Source organism: Brachyistius frenatus, unplaced genomic scaffold (assembly GCF_029030835.1).
Source record: "Brachyistius frenatus isolate BFR_SWC_R1_liver_20210118 unplaced genomic scaffold, ASM2903083v1 Contig_2, whole genome shotgun sequence".
Classification (NCBI taxonomy): Eukaryota; Metazoa; Chordata; class Actinopteri; family Embiotocidae; genus Brachyistius; species Brachyistius frenatus.
In genome coordinates this window covers 4,368,831-4,388,528 of record NW_027210601.1, presented here as the reverse complement: position 1 = coordinate 4,388,528, position 19,698 = coordinate 4,368,831, and the positions used below count along the sequence as shown (strand labels likewise).

General features: G+C 41.1%; 1 protein-coding gene across 1 annotated transcript in view; it reads right to left on the bottom strand.

Moving 5' to 3' along the window:
• cdk6 (cyclin dependent kinase 6) overlaps positions 1 to 9,478 on the bottom strand; it is a 37,298-nt gene extending 27,820 nt beyond the window's left edge. The window contains exons 1-3 of the mRNA XM_069694632.1: positions 9,283 to 9,478; positions 8,094 to 8,444; positions 3,416 to 3,551 (exon numbers count right to left, since the gene is read on the bottom strand). Coding sequence (XP_069550733.1) covers positions 3,416 to 3,551; positions 8,094 to 8,317 — 360 coding nt within the window. The 5' untranslated portion in view covers positions 8,318 to 8,444; positions 9,283 to 9,478. The remainder of the gene's footprint in view (positions 1 to 3,415; positions 3,552 to 8,093; positions 8,445 to 9,282) is intronic.
• Positions 9,479 to 19,698: the final 10,220 nt, after the last annotated feature.

The following is a 19,698-nucleotide window of genomic DNA, read 5'->3' as shown; positions in this document are numbered from 1 at the left end:
CACACACACACACACACACACACACACACACACACACACACACACACACACACACACACACACACACACACACACACACATCAGTTCCTCTGCTTTAAATAGCCATTGCACCATGCTTCCTTTCAGCAGCATTTCCTAGTAAACACTAATTATCTCAGAAGTGTGACTCTTGGACAAATAGACAAACAATCTTGGCCTCCTCGGCGCGAGTGACATCTTCTCTACAGCATCAGAACGATCACAGCTGAGAGATGAAAAATATTTCAACTGTGTTTGACAAAATAACTTGACCCGTAGCCAATAGGGAAATGTCAAGTTCACGTAGGAAAATATGATGATTAATAGCCCTACAATGTTTAAGGACACTTGCAGCACCGGGGGCAAAAGTGATCCACCTCGCTCAGAGTTGATTCCAGTGGTAAGATGTTGCTCAACCCACAGCTTTCTTTCACCTGCAGCACAAAAAAATTTCCCCTCGGGGATTAATAAAGTATATACCTACCTACCTACCTACCTACTTCAACCAAAGGCACCACAACCAACTCGGCCAGGGGGAGGCAAAATCACACAAAAAGGCAACAGATCTGACCCTGAAAAAACAGGAGGATCAGGAAAAAAGTAGTCAGCCCCACTGCAAAACGCAGTCAAAACATGGCTTTCTGAGTGCGCCTTCTTTTCTAATGCTAATGTACCAGAGGCAGCCATATTGTATATTGTAGCTCGGCACAATATGGGACATCTGCCGGTTAGCGTTAGTGTAATTCCCTCCCCATGCTTCATTAACCTCCCCCTTTACAGGCCCACAGAATGGAGCTGTGGAAGCTTGGATGATGGTGGCAGAGGAGGGTGGGTGAGACCCAAGCGCTGGCCCGGCTGAGGAGCACTGGGGCTGGGGCAACCCGGCTGCTTGATGTCCTTCCAGCTCATTTGATTCCTGGAGGAGGGCCTCTTTCATCAATGACCATGTGGTGGGTCTTGAGTCTGAGTGGGTGGTGGAGGGTGGGGGGCTGAAGTGGACAGGCTGGGCCAGGGTGGGGTGTCTGGTGCTGGGGATAGATTGGTGTTCAGGGAAAGTATGCCGGTTCCTTTCGGTTTATGGGTGAATGTTTTGTTTTTTCCTAGTTGAAGGTGAAAACGTTCACATAGTAAAGGTTGATTAGCATTTAATGAGATGGTCACAGATGTTGGACTTCTGGACTAGCTGAAGGCAAATAAATTTGCGTGGGGGGAGGGGCCACTTTCGGGTTACTGTGCAGCGCTCACTGTCCTAGAAATAACAGGGCATGGTGCCTATGTTGCGTTGTCACTGCTGCTTGTCCTTTTGTCCCCTCGAGGCTCCAGCTGTGAGGATGTTGGGAGAAAGCAAAGGCAGGAGGGTCCCTTTATGGGTCACTATGCTTCGAATGCAGAGCTGTCGGATTGTGGAACTGCTTCCGAAGCCTCCGCGCAAATTTTTTTTTTTTTTTTAACAAAGTTGGGAGTTGTGGCAGCGAAGGCAGAGTGTACATCAGACAATTTACAAAACTGATGATTCCACAAAGAAGCCCACTTCACCCAGTGAGAGGACAAGTGTGTTGTGTTAAGAAAGTAGACACGTTTTTGAACGTCTATCATTCTTTCTTTTACTTAGCAGTTGAGACTACTCTTTTTATATTCAGTACAAATCGAGCACAACAACACAGATGCCAGTGAGGGGAGACGTCTGGAAGTGTCCAGATTTCTTTACCCACTCAAAAGTGGACATTCAGAACAACTGTAGACGCCTTTGTCTTCAGACATGGTTGTAGAAGATGTGATGTATCATATCGGCTCAACTATACTGTATAAAAAAATTAAAAAAAAATTCATAGAAATTACACATGAAGACGGGGGGGAGGGGAATCTTACATATGATGGCTAGAATACATGAAAGCATTATGGTTTGTTTGTAATCTTTCTTGGCTCGTAGATGTTTTCAAATCTGCAAATGGTTATAGAAGAACAAAAAAAAAGACTTCAATATTGGAGATTTTCTTCTCCTTTGATTAAAAGACATCTCATGGAAACTTCCCCAACAGCTCAAATGTAAAGTGTATGTTCAAAAAAAGTTGACACTGACGTGATGGAAAAAGGTGCAATAGCTTGTTTTAAGCACACTCAGTTAGGTTTGCAACTAATGAGTACTTTCTTTGATTAATCCTTCAATTATTATTACTCTACTGGGTAACCCTTAACCGATATCTGGAACCACGTTTCAGCCATTTATTGAGAAAAATACCAAATAAGGAATCATCATAACTGTCATTTAATTTGAAGCCAATCTACGTTTCAAAGTCATACCTTACAAACAAGGAAATGAATAAAACGGGTACATTATTCAATCGGCACCATCACATGGACACAACCATGGAAACTACAGTACCGCCCACTGTGTCCACTTCAGCAAGAGCCCTGGGAAAGCCTCAGGTGCGATCTACCCGACTCATCTATGCTTGCACAGCATCCCACCAACACTACAGCTCGACACAAAACTTTCACACGTAAACCCAGCCCTGGGGGGGGAGGTCAGCGGTTACTCTAGCGCCATGACTTCTCCGTTTCAAATTTGACACTTCAAACTGCGAGGGCCTCTCTGTCCAAAATTAGGGATATACCTTTCCAATATTGTTCGTGGGCCATCGGGGTGAAACACGATAAAGAGATTTTGTAAAAAAGGGGTTTGTGTGGGAAAGATTAACATAAAAGGAGACGGTTACAGAGGAAAGGAGATGGCAACACATCCACTTCCGACCTTTTGGCAAAAGTGTAAGTGGACACCCGGTGGATTTATTTAATGAATTAGAGAAACTGATAGTGATGGTGAGTTGTGCTGTACTTTCAATAGAAGAAGTGATACAAAGGAGGATCTACTGTGAAGTACATTTGTTAGGATTGCATTGAGAACTCTTGGTTTTTAAACACAAAGGGAAGATTTGTAAAACTCCTTCTCTGTCTTCATCTGTAATACTGCACAAAGTTGGAGGGCAAAGTGAAAATAGAGAAGGCACGGAGCCTCTAATTTGGAGCCTATCTGCCACATGTGCTGCCTTTCAAAACGCCCCGGTACCTCTGATGTTTGAGGGAACTGCTCCTCTGTCGTCTGCGTCTTTGGCCAAGAAAACTCATTCAGAACCATACAGACATGACTGTGTTTAACCAACGCCGAAGCCACAGAGGATTAGCCAACAGCTTCTTTTATAGTCCAAATACAAACTGAAAGTGATATTTCAAATTGAGATCCTACTTGTTTTGAAATGTGTCAAGGAATGTAAATTATTGTATCTCTCATTGATGTTTCACTTGGAAAGCACACAAATGTCGCTTCTTCTGACCATGACAGATGTTTTTTTGGGGTTGGCCTCACTGAGTGTTTAGAGACAACAATGGCACTGGTTACCTTGATGGTCTCGGGTGGTACTCCGGGGTCAGGGGCCTTCTCCAGGTAGGTGGTCAGGTCCTGATCCACATGCTCAAAGACCAGAGTGAGTTTGGTTTCTCGGTCAGTCCGAGAGACTGTGCACACATCAAACAACCTAGAACAAGAGAACAAGTGGACGAGATCAATACAATTGATTTGACGGGGTCCGCTGTGCTGAGCACACTGCTGCTGGACAAAGCACGAGCGTATCTACATCTCAACATATCACAAGAAAATATTAACATTACTAAGTAACTGACTTTACTGAAACCATTCCCCCTTTCATGTATTCATTCCTTCATAATAAACATTTGATCGTTTGCTCTATAGTGAGCTGTAAATTGAGATTACTGACACTTATGCTCCATCAGTAATGGTGAAGAAATGTACTGGTTTGCAACAAAAGTGGCGTAACTCCAATGACAACAAAAGTCCTGTGCAAATATTTAAAAATACAATACAATGGAGGGTTAGTAAATACAGAGCACTTTAAAGCAATAAGTGAATGATTTCAGACACAGCAAGAGGCCTGTCAAACACAGGTGTAATTAATAACATTAATAATACTAGATAAGGCTGTCTTGAAAGTCTACATGTAACGTAGTCCTCGTTAATGTTATGAGTTTCACCGGTGCGTCAACATGCCAAAAGGCTCTATAGAGCAGCAAAAGAAACAAGACACAATGGTTGTTTCTCATCTTTCTTTGAAAAGTTCTAAATTCAGTTATGGAAAGAGAAAACTCTTCCGATAAATACTTAACACCTGACAGTTTAACATACTGCTCTGTGGTTGGTCAGGAGAGCATCATCAGTTCTGGGACAGCAACTCATAAATCTTAAGCCAACAACCTGAATGTGGACCTCAGGCTGGGTATTTTCATTTGACGGTTTTGATAACAACATCTCAAATTACACTGAAAAAAAATCGACTACTTTTATGCAAAGCTTTTGGAAATGTGAGACCATCAAGCCTTAAAACACCAGCGTTTATGGTCGCGTTTCACTAGGCAACCAACTAAGGCCAAGAATCCAGATTATGTCAGCAGACCTGCCAAGGAGGGCTTTGACGAAAAGCTGAAAAAAAAAAAAAGCTATGCAGTATGTCCTCTTCAAAGCGCTGGGGACTACAAGCAGCATTCCTCAACCGGCACTATGACAACTCCTGACGCTCTATGGGAAGTCGAGTGGAGGCTGCATGTAGCTGAGCAGAGGCAGTATCTGTCATCACGACAACACAGAAGACCAAACGATGGAGACCCATGATGGATCTCCAGCAGACACACACTGTGTTGTCAGTAAGGGGCTACTTTTACCTAACAGGGCTAAATATAACACATTTGTCTATTTGTAACGACAACATTACGTGGAAAGTCATTTCAATTGTGTAGGTTCCCTCTTTAAAAAAACATTAAACATATAATTTTGCCTCTAATCATATACAATTTGGCTTTACTTGAGTCAGTAAATTTTGTTGTCCCATGAACACAAAACGTATGAAGTTATCAAAGCCCTTTTTTTTTTATCCAAAGTAAAGTAATGAGTAGAGTTCCACCAAGGAGACAGAAGAAAAACTAACCCAGTTGTAGTTCTGATGGAGGGAACCTCTTTGCGTTAGTGCTACCTTTCAGCCTCAAAATGCCAACACTGAAGGAGTACGAACAGATACTGATACTTAAGAGGGTCCAATTATTCACTTGATAAAATTCATGAGGTATTATATTCATTCAGTGTTACACTGACATATTAAACACCTTTCAATGCATGTGCTGTTATAACTCAAACCATCTAGTCTACATAAGCCATTTAAATAGAAGCATGGAAAGAAACAAGTAAATCTTGCTGGAAACTCCTTTATTCTGATCCAGTGAGGCATCATGTGTCCATACCAACACCCTTGTAATCAATGGACTTGGATAGGCTGGAGTCAGAGAAGTGAGAGAAGGAGGCAATTCGTTCAAGGTATTAGTCCTGTGCATGATGTCACAGAATAGAAGGCAGCCTCCTCCTGAAGCACTGGGGTTAAACGCCCCTCACAGCTCGATTGTTGGACTACAATGGAGGCTCTCAGCAGACACTGAACATATGGAATGAATAATGGGCCTCATTACAAACATCCAGGGGTTGCCTGGAGTCACACAGAAGGCCCACAATGCACTTTTCCTGGCCTGAGCGGCTTGGCTATGCTAGTTGGCTAAACTGGGGGGGGTAGAGGAGTTTCTCCGAGGGTTCAAAGAGCTGACGGCTTTCACTCTTGAAATGATTTACTGCAACAAATGCTACCGTGTGTAACATACAGTATACATTCATGCTTTCGCAGCAGTGCACAAGGTGAATTCAACCACTAAATAAAACTGAACTTTAATGCCCACTAACGCATCTGTCTTCCAGTGAGGACAAACCCCACTGTGATCCCATTAAGAGCAAAAAACAACAACATTATCCTCCATTATTCATTGATACATTGGGGAATTATTGTTAGAGGCACAAGGGCACTAGCCATGCCTCTCAAACATCCATTTGAAACTTCCCCTTCAGTCCCAAAGCACTCAATATTCCACAATAAAACAAGCACAAGGTCAGACCTTGGCTATGACGCAGTATCTGACTACCGTCCCCTCCGAGTACAATTCATTACAAAACTGAAAGAAAATGGCAACTGCGCGTGGTACAGACAGTAGAGGAACTGAATTTTTTTTTATTTTTTTTTTTTATATATGTTCAGAGATATGGGAGAGTTTAAGTGTACTTGACGGCGCAGATCAGTGTTCATGAGCACATAACAGCTTGACATACTTCAAATGCATCAAAACAAAACAAGATCCACAAAGTCTTTTAAATACAATTTTAAAAAGGTGATTATTTCTTTAATGATCACAGCTATTTTTTTTAGTACTTGAGCATGGTGATTCATTACTGATTTTGAAACCTCATTCTTATCTAAACTAGCAAAAACTTTTTGATATTTACTGGTTGCAACCTTTTAAATGTGAATGTGTTGTTTCCTGTCAGCCCTGTATCAAAGTAAACTGAAAATAAGCTGTTATGCAGCTGCTGGTCACATGAAACAGGCAAATTGATTACTTAAAAAATTGTAAGCCTCTGCTTCCCAGCTTTTTTAGGTTATGTGATGACACCTGAGCAAGTATTTTGCTGAAGAAGGTCTGCAAATATCTTGTAAGTACGTTTGTAAAATTTCAAGTAACTCTCCACTTAAATGTGTGTTTAGGTCAATACGACTTCTTTTAGATATTTGATAATCCCTGTGAAGAAGATTACTTATTAAAAGGCCATTTTCAAATTCATCTGCTGAAAGTAGAACGTTTCTCTATGTTCACCTAAAAGTCTGAGTTTAAGGTTTTATACAAGCGAGCAGTATTTAAAAGTAGCTTAGAAGACAATGCTGGTCCAATAAGGAACATACGTGAGTGGCACCTTCAAACTTCCATTGACAACTGACTTTTGATGGAGTGGGCAACATCTTGTATGCAGAAGTTTTGAAATCAATAAATAAATTAGGGACGAGGCATACATTTCATTTTAAGCATTTCTAACCAGGTAACAGAACTTTGTGTAGAAAAATCATAGGTGACAAATGCATCATTCAAGGCTGAATACTTCTAAGCCTCTTCAAACGTGGTTGCAGGGGACCTTTAATAAGAGACATTTATTGAATACCAGATGCATAATAATGTAGTTTAAACTACTGCATGCTAACAAAGACCTTGCAGAAAAGTCAAGGCCAAATGTTGAATGGAAACATCACAGGTTTGCTGTAAGCTCATGTGTGTCCATCAATGCTTATGTCAAAGTGCTTGAGACCAAACCAGTGCTGACTACCCTAAAAAATAAAAGCATATAAAGTCTTCTTTGTCCAAAAGATAGAGCCATGAGAAAAATGCACGAGGTGATCGGATTGGAGCAGACCAATGATGATGAATAGGGTTGCACCCAATGATTATTATGAGTATTGATTAATCTGCTGATTATTTTTTTGAGCAACAGTTTAGTTGTTTGGTCTAAAACGGCAGCAAATTGTGAAAACATCAACAAGTGTTTCCTAAGGTCCAGTGTGCAGCCTTAAATGTCTTGCTCTGTCCCGACCAACAGTCCACAGCCAAAAGATATTCAGTTAATTATCATAGATGATAAAAGGAACACTTATTCCAACATGTCTTCATAAAAAAAAAGAAGGAAAAAAAAAAGACTCAAATCAATCATCAAAATAGTTGGCCTGTCAATTAACTAACTGATTAGTCAACTAATTGTTGCAGATCTACTGATGAGTGGAGGCGGGGTCAAACCAAAACAGGAAGAGAACCATGTGGACGACATTAAAAATGGAGGAAGAAATGGTCCGACAGGTGTGTGCCTGCTGCCCGCTGATAGTGACAGCAAACAGTGTGTTGTTGCGCAACTACACATTTCAAAGTCAGCAAAAAAACTGTAAAAGACCAGGACTTCTGCTGCAAAACACAGCAGACAAGCAGGAGTGCAATCCTGCCCTAAAGGTCATAGAACCAGAGACCGTCAAGAAGGAAGTACAGTGTCTGGTGCCATGTGTACAGTTCCTCTCTCCGTCTGTCAGGCCCTCTCTCCTTAACACACAAACACACACATAGCAGGCAGACTACCTACCCACCTCTGCCCCTTCACTTACCTGACGACATTGGGGTGCTCGAAGGCTTCAAGCTGCCTCAGTACCGCCACCTCCCGGATAGTGGAGAGAGGCATTCCTTCTTCCTCCGTCTGGACACGAACTCTTTTTAGGGCTACAAAGCGTCCCCCGTTCTTCAAATCTCTCGCCTTGTACACTTTCCCGTAGGCTCCTTCTCCAATCTCGGCCACAGGCTCATATTGAGGACCAATACTTTCTTTGTCCATTTTTGCAGATTTTCTTTTCCTCGGTCTCTTGGTGAAAATATTGCGGGGGAATCCCGGCGAGGGTAACGAGCCAGAGCTTTTTTCTCACAAAGGCATATTCACAGAAAAAAGTTGGCACATGCAATGCCTAGATGACAGGGAGACACAGATGGAGGAAGACACCATCTTTGTCAAATTTGGTCACAGAGTACTCCAGGTAGGCAATAACAGGACTGTCATCACGTTTTATTCCGACTATCAAAAGAGCACAGCTGCGTCCCAACTTCCACTCCTCCTCTCCTATTACGCATTGCTCGTCCTCCTACCTCTAACACAAAGTAATGTCAAATAATTCAAAATAACCACATTCAGCTGCGTTTTAATTTAACTTTGCATTAAAAATGTTGCCTCGTGCATTTATAAAAAAAAAAAAAAAAAAAAAAAAAATTCACTACGTGCAACATTAAAGTAATGTTGATGTGAGGTGTACAGGACATAAAGGCAAGATAATATAAAGAGAACACGCAAAAGGAGAGCACAAACCTTACAGAGCAGGCTGTTTTCTGTTAGCAAAATGCTGAACTACCTACTTTCTCTGTACTGTTTTAACAAGAGTTTCTGTTTCAGGAGACGCAAACTTAGCGAGCACGTGGCTGCATTGTCTGAACTTCCTACAGCAACAGTCCATTTAAAACACTGTAAAACTCGCTTCCCAAGCCTGCAAATCGTTATAAATGCGTAAAACAATTCATTAGCCGAGTTTTAAGGGTGTTTTCATTAGCTTGGACCGCTTCCTCTAATTTTTTTCCAATTTAATTGTGCGCGTTGACTCAAATTCTACCTAATAAAAAGAAACGCTCGTGTCACTGCTTGAAATGTTATGGGGTCGTAAATCAACATTTCTAGCCTCGTTTTCCAGGTTTTTTTTTGTTTTGTTTTTTTGTATCAAATTATGCACAAACATGCCCACTTATTTCAGCATTTACCTTGTTTTGTGTTGTCAGTAAAATCTCGTAACGTCGGCATGCCCGATAAAATGCTGAGGAGGCACTCGCGTCTCCGATAAAAACTCCTCTGTCAAACGCATCCCTGGCCACTGTCCTCCATGCGGGGGCCACACAGGTAGTTGACGGTACAGACTCTAACCCCCCATCCCCTCAGACTGCACCAGCCCAGGCAGAGACACTCAAACCGGGGAGGAGGAGGAGGAGGAGGCGGAGGAGGAGGAGGGCTGTATGAAAACTCGCGCACACACTCTCACTGCAACTGTGTCTGTGTGTGTGTGGTGTGTGTGTGTGTGTGTGTGTGTGTGTGGGGGGGGGGGGGTATGAGAAGGGGGTGTAGTTGTGATGGAGGGGGGGGGGGGTCATAGGACAAAGGCAAACGCGTGATATAGCCCTCCAAAACCACGCTCTTCTTTGGATTTTCTCCTTTCTTTTCTTCCATATATCCGCAGATAGGCCCTATGCAACTGCAGCCCCGCTCGCCTGTGTGAGCTCCGTCTCTGCCTGGCTTTCCCACGCCGGCTGAATGTGGCCTGACCCCCTTCAGAGAGGTTTGACACGGAGCGGGGACATTTCCGCATTCCTCCCCGACTACAAAGGCACACCGCCTCCTTTTTGCTCTCCCTCGGCCTCCTTGGTGCTTTACCATTCATAGTACTCTCCGCGGGTTTTGTCTCCCGTGTCAAAACTAGGAGCACCGCAGGGATCGGGGAGGGGAGAGAGGAGGTTTATTGGATGGACGGCCACACTATCTATCTCCCTCAAACCATTGAGGAACTCCTGCAGAAACAATGCGCCAGCGGGAATGCAGTGTGACGAGCTCGCCCTAGATGCTCCTGAGGGGTCAGGTTCAAGGCCCGGAGGCTTGATCTGTGACAGGGGGGACTCCTCTGTTCGGGTGGTCGTTTGCAAGGCTCCATGTCTCACAACAAGTGCCACTGGCGAACACTGATTTTTAAAAACAAGTAAGTCGAAGTGCTGAGCATCATCTCATCGTCTCCTGACGTCACCAGGATATAGCTCTGATTTCCTGCAAATTTCACCTCTCCTTTGTCACTGCAAAAGATGGAAAATTCTGACTTTTTTTTTTCAGGTTTTTAACATAATTTATTTATAACTTTAGAATCATAATTATGCCAAAAGAAGTATAAAATTAGATTTCTGTAGAAAATCTTAACATGTTTGAGGTTTTCATGAATTGACAGTGCTATTTATTTCATATTGCAGTTATTGATAATAAATTCCCTGATAACCAGCAAGTAAAGGCCTATGCGTATTTTGTATGCAAGTTATAAGTTATTTCATTTGAACATGAACAGCTGTTAAAATGGGTGGCCTTTATTAACTTAATTTTATATTTTTTATAGGCCCAGTCTAACATTTATTTTTCTTTTCTTTTTTTTGTCGGGTTCATTTCTGTTTAGAATTCTAATTATATGTGTAGATATTTAAAAATGTTGCCTTAAAGGCTTGTCAAACTCTAACATAAAGTTTTTATTTCACTTTTTCCTCTTTCTTGCTGGACACGGTTTAGACATGACAAGACTTGATGTCAGACTATTCCAATGAATAGCCAATTACAGGCGTGTAACCAAGCCCCATTATCAGAACTTCATTGGAAGGCGTGTATCAGAGACACACAGAAGATCAGAAGAAGGTCATTCTCCCCGGTGCTACGATGTTCATGCAAACTGGTCTTCCATGCTGCTCGTAGAATCCACTCATTTCCACTCAAAAGGTAAACCTCGGGGGGATAATGACATGGAAGTATCTGTGGTAGTCGCCCCTGCCCAACTTTATAGGCAACCCCAAATTTAGACCATTTACATCACAAAACGCACAATGCAGACAATGTGTCCCAGACCAATTACTGTAAATGGGGACATTTACATTTTTTCATCATCATTGTTCATGTGAAATCAGCTCTGAGAGCCATCGCCGAGAGTGAATACATCAGTAAACTTCCCATACATCGGCTGGAGAACAAACCAATTAGATCAGTTGTATGCAGTATAGAGATGAGACACACAAACCTCAAACAGTCACACACCCACATTATGAAATAGCATGACTATTTTTTTTTTTTTTTTTTTATTACATCCTGCAGCAGTCATTGATTCAGTATCTGATTCATAACCTTTTTTCCCCAGTTTCCACAGTCTGTGTTCGTCATGTGTTTGCCTTGATGAGGCTCATGCAGAGGGATCATTTGAGAAAATATCCAGAAACAGGATGGTCCAATTAAGAACATCCTGTTCTGGGAATAGTATGGTCAGATTATAATTTAGTGTTTAATCTTGTGCGTTTCTTGACCTTCTTGAAGTTGCAGCATGCACAATAGTACCATTTTACTTAAAGTTTGTTACTTTGAAATATGCACAAAAACTTAAAGATTGAATACTTCCAATATTTTGGCCATTTAAATTGACTTTAACCCAATGTCATTTAAGCGCCAAATCTGTCCTTTAATCACAGTATTTAAACCTTATAATTCATAATTTATTCTTCTCTAATTGCGTAAAAATTGTACTTTTATTTTGTAACTTAGACAACAGGCAGTCGCAGTGAACAAGACTTGAACTGAAACCCATTTATATTCATTTTCACACACAAATTGTTGCTTAAGATGTGCTTATGTGGGTTGCATGATGTAAGAACATTTCTAACTTTACTGTTGAATAGTCATGTTTCTCTTTAATGTTGGTTTTCAGATACAAATAAAAGTTCCTACTTTAATTAGAAGTAAAACGTATTTAAATATATGCGGTAATGGAGTAAAAATGATTAGGTTATTAATACTGATGATAAATCTGTACACATTTTTTTTATTACTGTTGTTTCTGACTGTGTTGATGTTTGAATTTTAGTTCCTGTGTTTTCCACCTCTGGGGTCGTGGAGTTTTCTGTAACCTTAACAATTATTTGAAATATTTGATAATTTAATTGTTTTCAGAATCAAATAGCTGTCACATTTCAGACATCTATGAGCTGTTAACAGCTCCACCAAATTGTGATTTTCCTTCTAAAATTCTCACATGGTTTAATTTCAGTAAATGTTCAAATGAGCTGATATCTCAGCAAAAATCAGAGGAGAAAAAAACCCTCCAAAAACTAAAAACAGATTTGTGAATCAGAACTTTGTTTGATAACCCCTCAGATTTATCTGCTGTCCCTGAATACAAAACGGGATATAAAGTAGTTCAAACCAGCTACAACTCCAGCAGCTACAACAGTAACATGCTGCTCACACACTGATGCTTCAATATTAACAATCTAATAATGTAATATATATATCAGTCAGAGGAACCAAACTACTTTTACTGTAATACTTTAACTACATTTTACTGCTAATACTTCTGTACTTTTACTTAAGCAGGATTTTTCACGCAGGACTTTTACCTGTAATTAAGTGTTTTTACATTACTGTAATGGTACTTTTACTTAAAGTATCTAATACTAATACTTTACATTTACATACATTTCCACCAACTCCTGGTAAATTATCTAAAAGCTTAAATATAGTCATTTGAAAAAGGCAATACTAAGAGAGCATAAACCAAAATAGGAATAATACAGCATATACAATTAAAACAGTTAGCTGAAAGACAATAAAGCGCTCCACAGAAAATTACAGAATGAGTTGGTTGATAAGTTTCCCTGGGTAAATCCCAAGTAGCAACTGTTAATAATATTATTACATATTTGGAGTTGATACATTGTTAATTAAAAATACTGATTTAAAGTAGCTGTTTCTTCCCTACACTATGTGAGGTGGCTTTTAGTTATATGTTTTGCATGTGGCTTTTTCTTTTTACAGTCATAATAAAAAACAGTAGAGAAAAGATCATTTATTCATTAAGAAACGTGACACACAGTTCGAGTCACCCAGAATATGATCTGAATCACAACCAGCTCACAATGCTCGACAATATGACGTCATCGCAGTGTCACGCATGTACCGAAGCGGATCATTTGAGACATAATATGCTCCGGCTCTCGAGCAGCCCAACAAAGAACACTTCAATCTCTCACTCTGACTCTGAGATGTGAAAGAGAATGCTTTATGAGTTTGAATGTGTTTGCCATTATGCCAGTGTGTGTTTGTGTGCGTCTGGGTGTGTGTGTGCGTGCGTGCGTGCACATGGCAGCTGCTGATCAGTCCAGCCAAGAGAGAATTACGGCCCTCCCGTGGGGGGGACGAGAGAGGCCAACAAGGGACAGGTGACTCCCAGTCTCTCCTTACACCCACCACCCACACACACAGTAGAGGATCCACACATACACAGAGGGAGAGCGAGAGATTGATTGTGGGCCTGTCTACCACATCCCACCTAAATGGAGGGGAATGTCCACGCCACAATGCATACAGTGATAATAAGCAAAAGTCTTCAGGCAGACATCTGTCACACCTGGGGAGGAAACTGATATCAGATGCCTTTTTAAGTCCCCAATCCCATTGTCTGGATTCACAAGCATCACTTAGTCTGCTGCGTTTCATGTGGGTCAGATCTCATCCAGCCATCTGCAGCTTAATATTTAAGTGACATTTTGAGTATGAGGACGGAGGCCACCGTAATGCCGGCAGACAATCCGACTCTGTTTTGTGTCTCTGACTTGATTTCTCTTTGATTCCTCTTTCTCGTCAAGCCACACTGAAGTCCAGAGTGTGTAGCGCAAGTAAGCCCCTTCTCTCCACTTTCCCTGTCCTCCTCTCCTCCCCGGCACCGGCCCCCAGACACAAGCCTCTTTCTGTTGGGGCATCACCATGGCAACCCAGCCACTAACTTGAGGAGGCGACATAAAAACCTGCTCTTTTAGGGGACACAGGAACACCTGCCACCTCCAGCCGATGGGGAGGGCCAGGCTGGACGCACAGCCACGTGCAGACACACTCACATACAAATTCATGTGTTCGCAAATGCACACGCACACGCACGCACACACATATCCACACAAACATAGACAGAGAGCTGGCGTGACATTCAAATGAGACCTCCAGCTAACATCTGCTCCCCTTTAAAAGCTATTTTATCGTCCAGGAACATCTCAGGTTGTCCGGTGGCTTTCTTGAATCATTATCTGGCAAAAAAACAAAACAAGTAAAGAGTAGAATGGAAACCAAAAATACATTTTTAATCTCATGATTATCAGATAAAAGACTTTAAAAAAAAAAAAATCTTAACAGCTCAGTCTTTTTTTACACCATCAGACAATTAATGAAAATGCTTCTAAATCCCTGAGAGACTATATGCACCTGCTCAGCTGAGTTGCCAGCTTATCCATGCAGTAGCCACTGTACCTTTAACCTCATTGCATTAGTTAAACTGGACTATCCCTTGAACACGCCCTGATTTCTTGGTAAAGTGTCTTAATGAAGGTATATAGCTTGAAATGTTAAAAAAATGTGGTAGTTTGCTTTCTTTTACAGTGTTAGATGAGAAGCCTTACACATCAACAAGTTGTAATACTGCTGAGATTTACACACTATAACTATTCCTTTGCTGGGTGCTGGGTTTTCCGAGAGTTTTGTATTTGGGTAACTCTACTGAATAAACAGCAATTCTCTCAGAAGAAGAAAAATGTGTTTCCCAAAATGTCCACCTCATTTAGCTTTATATGCGTGGATACCTCCTGTTTCTAATGTCTCACAATTATTCACTTTCATCATGACTATATTAACCTTTTGAGCGAACAGCACACGTCAGTTTGTTGACAGCCACAATGCAGTTTGACAAGAAGACCAATTTGGCCCAGATCTGTTGCTTCTCCATTATAATAAATCAAGCTAATGCCGCTTTGTTGTGATTTTTCTCAAGGCCGATGTGTAAAACTTCATCAGACAGACAGCAATTTAAAGCTCCAGCAGGCCCCAATCAACAAGTGTCAGTTTGGGGTCAGCCGGCAAGCCGAGGTTTCCTGCGTCCTCCTGTCGCAGGCAGAATATTCTGGAGAGACTGTGGAGTGAACCTCTGGTGCCTGGCTGCTGTTCATTAAGAGTATTAATGATTAACTGACAGTGCTATTGTCCCCTCGGGCCCAGCTGTCCCTCCTCTGCCGTTGATCCACTCCTATGCCTCTGGGCCGCAAAACTGGCTCCATTCATGTGCTAAAGTGACAGCTGCTCCTCACATTCCACAGAAAATTAACTGCAGACACCGGAAAACAAGCTGGGGGCAAATAAATAACATTTGACAGATTTCTTTTGTCTTGTTTGTTAAAGGGATGGATTGGTGATTAAAGAGTGGATTGGAAGGATTATTTCAAGCCTGTGCGATAATAGATAAAGAAGCGGAAGATGTGGGTACAGATAATGTTTGCTGTGTTGCCACTTAGGCATTCAGTCGGGATGTGAAGCAAAAGAACTCAGCAACTTTACCGTTGTGATAAAAACTATAGACGAAGTGTCATGTGACCATTTGGAGGTGAAATTAGTAAAAATGCAGAATCAGGGTTAAAATGTAATCAAATCTAATTTAAATCCAAGAAGACATGAGCAAAACTCTGCTCTGTCTGTTTTTGAATTACCCAACTTATGCTTTACCTTTACTTAAGGATAGGCTTGTTAAGCAGTTCATTTTGCCGTTTATTTTGTACACTACAGTATCATATTGTCTTCCATTTTATTGGAATGCAATCAACACCTTTGCTATCATTGCTAAAGATTAACATATCATTTTATTGTCTTGACTATAATGAATAAATTAAGGTTGGTGTATTATTCCTGGACTTTGACTGGCCCTTTAGGAGATGCTGTTGGTGCAAAAAAAAAGAAAAAAAAAAGAGGAAAGTATTATTTAAAAGCACTGATTTATAAGTGCAAGTTAAAATTTTAAGTGTACTTTGAGGTGATTGCGGAGCATTTGTCTTTAATTGTTTGTGTACTGGACATGATTTCAATTTGGGCTTCACTGCTTTAGTACAAATAAGAGGCATTTGTCTCAGTAAAAGAAACAAGACAGATGGAAAGAAACAAATTATCTGTGATGCAATGCATGCACATGTGCCATGCAACCTGTTGCATGTTTAAATCCCATTTTGGAGTATTTTGACCTCCTTCTCCATGAAAGGAAGATTATAATGAACAATATCAGTGGTTCAAAAGTGTATCATCTGTATTGTTTTACAACATCTGTCGATAAGAAATCAAAGTGACTTTATCTCACAGCGGCGATGGCTTTAATTAGCCCTTCAAAAGCACCGCTGGAGTTTCACTGGCATCTGCCGCTCTTATACTGTGAAGGCGTGTTATTCTTTCACCTGGGAACAATTTTGCTGTCTTGTCTGTAATCAGCTGAGTGGTCACAGATACTGTATGTGTGCCTGCCGTGGGAGTTCAGTCCCGTGTTACGGAGGGGCACTTGGTCTTCCTGTCCCGTTTCCTGGTATTTGCACCAACACAGGTGGGATCTAATTACTGGTAACACAAAGGTTGTTTTCCAGATCACTTTCAATTAGAGGGTCTGGCAGACCTCTTTCTCTTCTTGTTCATGGTTTTGCACGAGTAAACACATACTTTACATTCCAGCTTGTGTTTCCTTGCATATATATATACAAGGAACAAAATAGCAGACTCTCCTTACGCGACAAAGTAGCCTCGGCGTTATTACAGATGGGATTAGACTTAAATGATTAGTTTTGGTGATTATATTTGAGGCTGCAGTGAGCAGAGTTGCTGAGCAGTTCTCCTCGTATGCAGTCGCTGTGGGTGAGGGTCTACTTTCCAGCACTGTTCCTCTTTGCTAGTGCAGTTTTACTGTATCTGCAGTGTGTTGACATAAATTTTGAGACTTTTCCTCTTGCAGCATCGCACACATTTTTAAGTGTTTCATGACCGATACACCACATGCAACTTCAGGCAGCAAGTTGTCAAAGGTGAATGTAAGACCTCTGTTAGAACTGACTGCTCATTGGTTCAACATGCTACGACTTATTTACGTCTGCATTTTAAGTGATTTAATGTAGTAGTTGTACAAATGTTTCAAACATTGAAAAAAGAATGTGATGAAATCAACTTGCAGAAATATTTAGAAACAGTTACAGTCTGTCTAAGGTACCGTCACCAGCTCTGAGGGACAAACAGAGATAGATGTTAGTCACACTACTGTCTCGGCAAAATGACCAATCAAAACATTACACAGACACAGTACCAAATTAAAGGAATAGTTCAACATACTGAGAAATACACATATTTTTGTTCTGTTGGAGAGTTAGATGAGAAGATTGATACTGTTCTAACATCTGTTTGTTTTTGCTACTGCCTGCAGGTGGTTAAAGTCTGGAAACAGTAGAAACCCTGTTCAAAGGTAAGAAAAGCAGCACATATAAAGTTTGATTAACACATTACATCTTGTTTCTCTCGTTGGAAAAGTGACAAGTTGTGGTTTTATTGGGGTTACATCACAGACTATTTTTGGCTAGACATACTGGACTTAACATCAAAGTCTCCTTTAGCCTTAAAACGTCCAAGAATCACAAGAAAAGGGAAAATTTAATCACTGAATCACTAAAGTTTAAATTTCTCTAAAATGTCTTTGTAAAAATGCTGTGATTTTGTAAAATATTTCAGAAACAGTTATAAGTGTGCTGCAACAGTGGCCTTCTGCTAAGATGAGAAACAACATGACGTAATTGGTGGGAGTTGCTGACATGGACCCCTGTGTTGGTCGCTTTTGAACAGTCTGGACTCTAAAAAAAAAAAATCACACATAAAATGAAAAGCTCTCTTGAACCATCCTACTTTATGGACACAGGTTCCTGTAAAATGTTCTCTTTATGGATTCAAAACAACATGCCCTCCATTTCCCCCAGAACACCAGCAACAGTCACTCACTCACACAGGGGTCAGCTTGTTTTACTTCACACTTCGGGCTGATTACATCACCAGTGTGGGTGGTTATGGGTCTCACATCTGAATACCTTCAAACAAAGGATTGCCTCTATTTAAGATACTTTGGGGTTGATAGGTCCCATCCAGCTGCTCGTCCAGCCTTATCACCACATCTCTCTTTTGTGACGGGAACTATGTAATCTCATACCTTAAATACCTGCCAGTAAAAAAAACATTTCAGGGTGATACCTCCAGGGAGAGAGGGCCAGATGTTGGGCTTTGCAGCATGGGTGTGGGGTAGAGAGCATTATATTTAGATGGGGACCTGTACACTGGTACACATGAGCAGCCACCAGCTAGTTCATGTGTTGTGATGATAAACATCAGCACCTTCAATGGTAGGAAAAAGGGGGAATGAGTCAGTCTGTGTAAGTGCCAGAGGTGTGTATGTGTGTTTGGATGCTGATGTTTTGACTCTAATGGCAATTCCTAATTACAAAACTGTACTTTCAAGAAAAGTATATCATGGGCTTGTGTCTGACTTTATCACCTTTTCCTCTCAGGTTACTTGAGCTTCTTACTGAACCGGTGAAGCTGGTCAAATAAGGTTAATATGTACCGTCTTACCTTAAACTCGTGCGTGCATGGTGTTGTTTTCCCTTATCCTGCTCTAAGTGAAGAGGACAAGCACAGACCTGAGCAAAGGGAGTACTGACTTTCAGTCTGGGATCATGGTCTGTCTTCACAGCCAACAGTTTACTGCTGTAGAGAACATAGAAGTGGCTGTGTCCATTCAACTCAGTATGCATGCACGTGCACCCACCCACACAAAACAAGCACACACACACACACACACACACACACACACACACACACACACACACACACACACACACACACACACACAAGTTTGGGTTGTGGCACGTGCGATGTAAACACCTATTTTTCATAGATGTGTGTGTCTGTCTTTAACCAGAAGCTGCTGGAGAATGAATTAAAGAGCAATGGAATAACTGTGCACTTTCACTTCTCTGGTTAGGTAAATATACACTTTGCAGTCCACAGACTTTTTCCTTAGTCATGTCTGGAGTAAACACTTCTCATATTTTAAAGTCTGTGCATCTGTTTTTCTTTACCTCTCAGCATGACATACATCTCAAAAAATGCCTGTTCAGAGAAAGATTATTCGATTTTTTTTTTTTTTTATCTTTCTGAGGAGCTCTGGACTGAAGAACAGGAAACAAGATAATGACTGTGTGTGTACATGGGTGTCAACTATGCAAACATAACTGTTGAGGTAAGTTTTTTATCAGTGCTACACCTGCGATTGACAGATACCGTGTCACATGCAGTGAATGAGGATAAGTGTTTGAATTATATTTACAGTGTCTTTTGAATTAAGAGAGCAATTACTCAAGCAAGGTACTGCAGGGGAAAGTAGTGCACACACATACTGAATAAAAACACTACTCTGTTCCTATAGATTTACATTGTGCTCTGTGCTGTGAGCGTGTTTTGAGCGCACACAAAGCTGAGTGTTTGACTGGAAGCAGAAGAGGATCTGGGTTGCA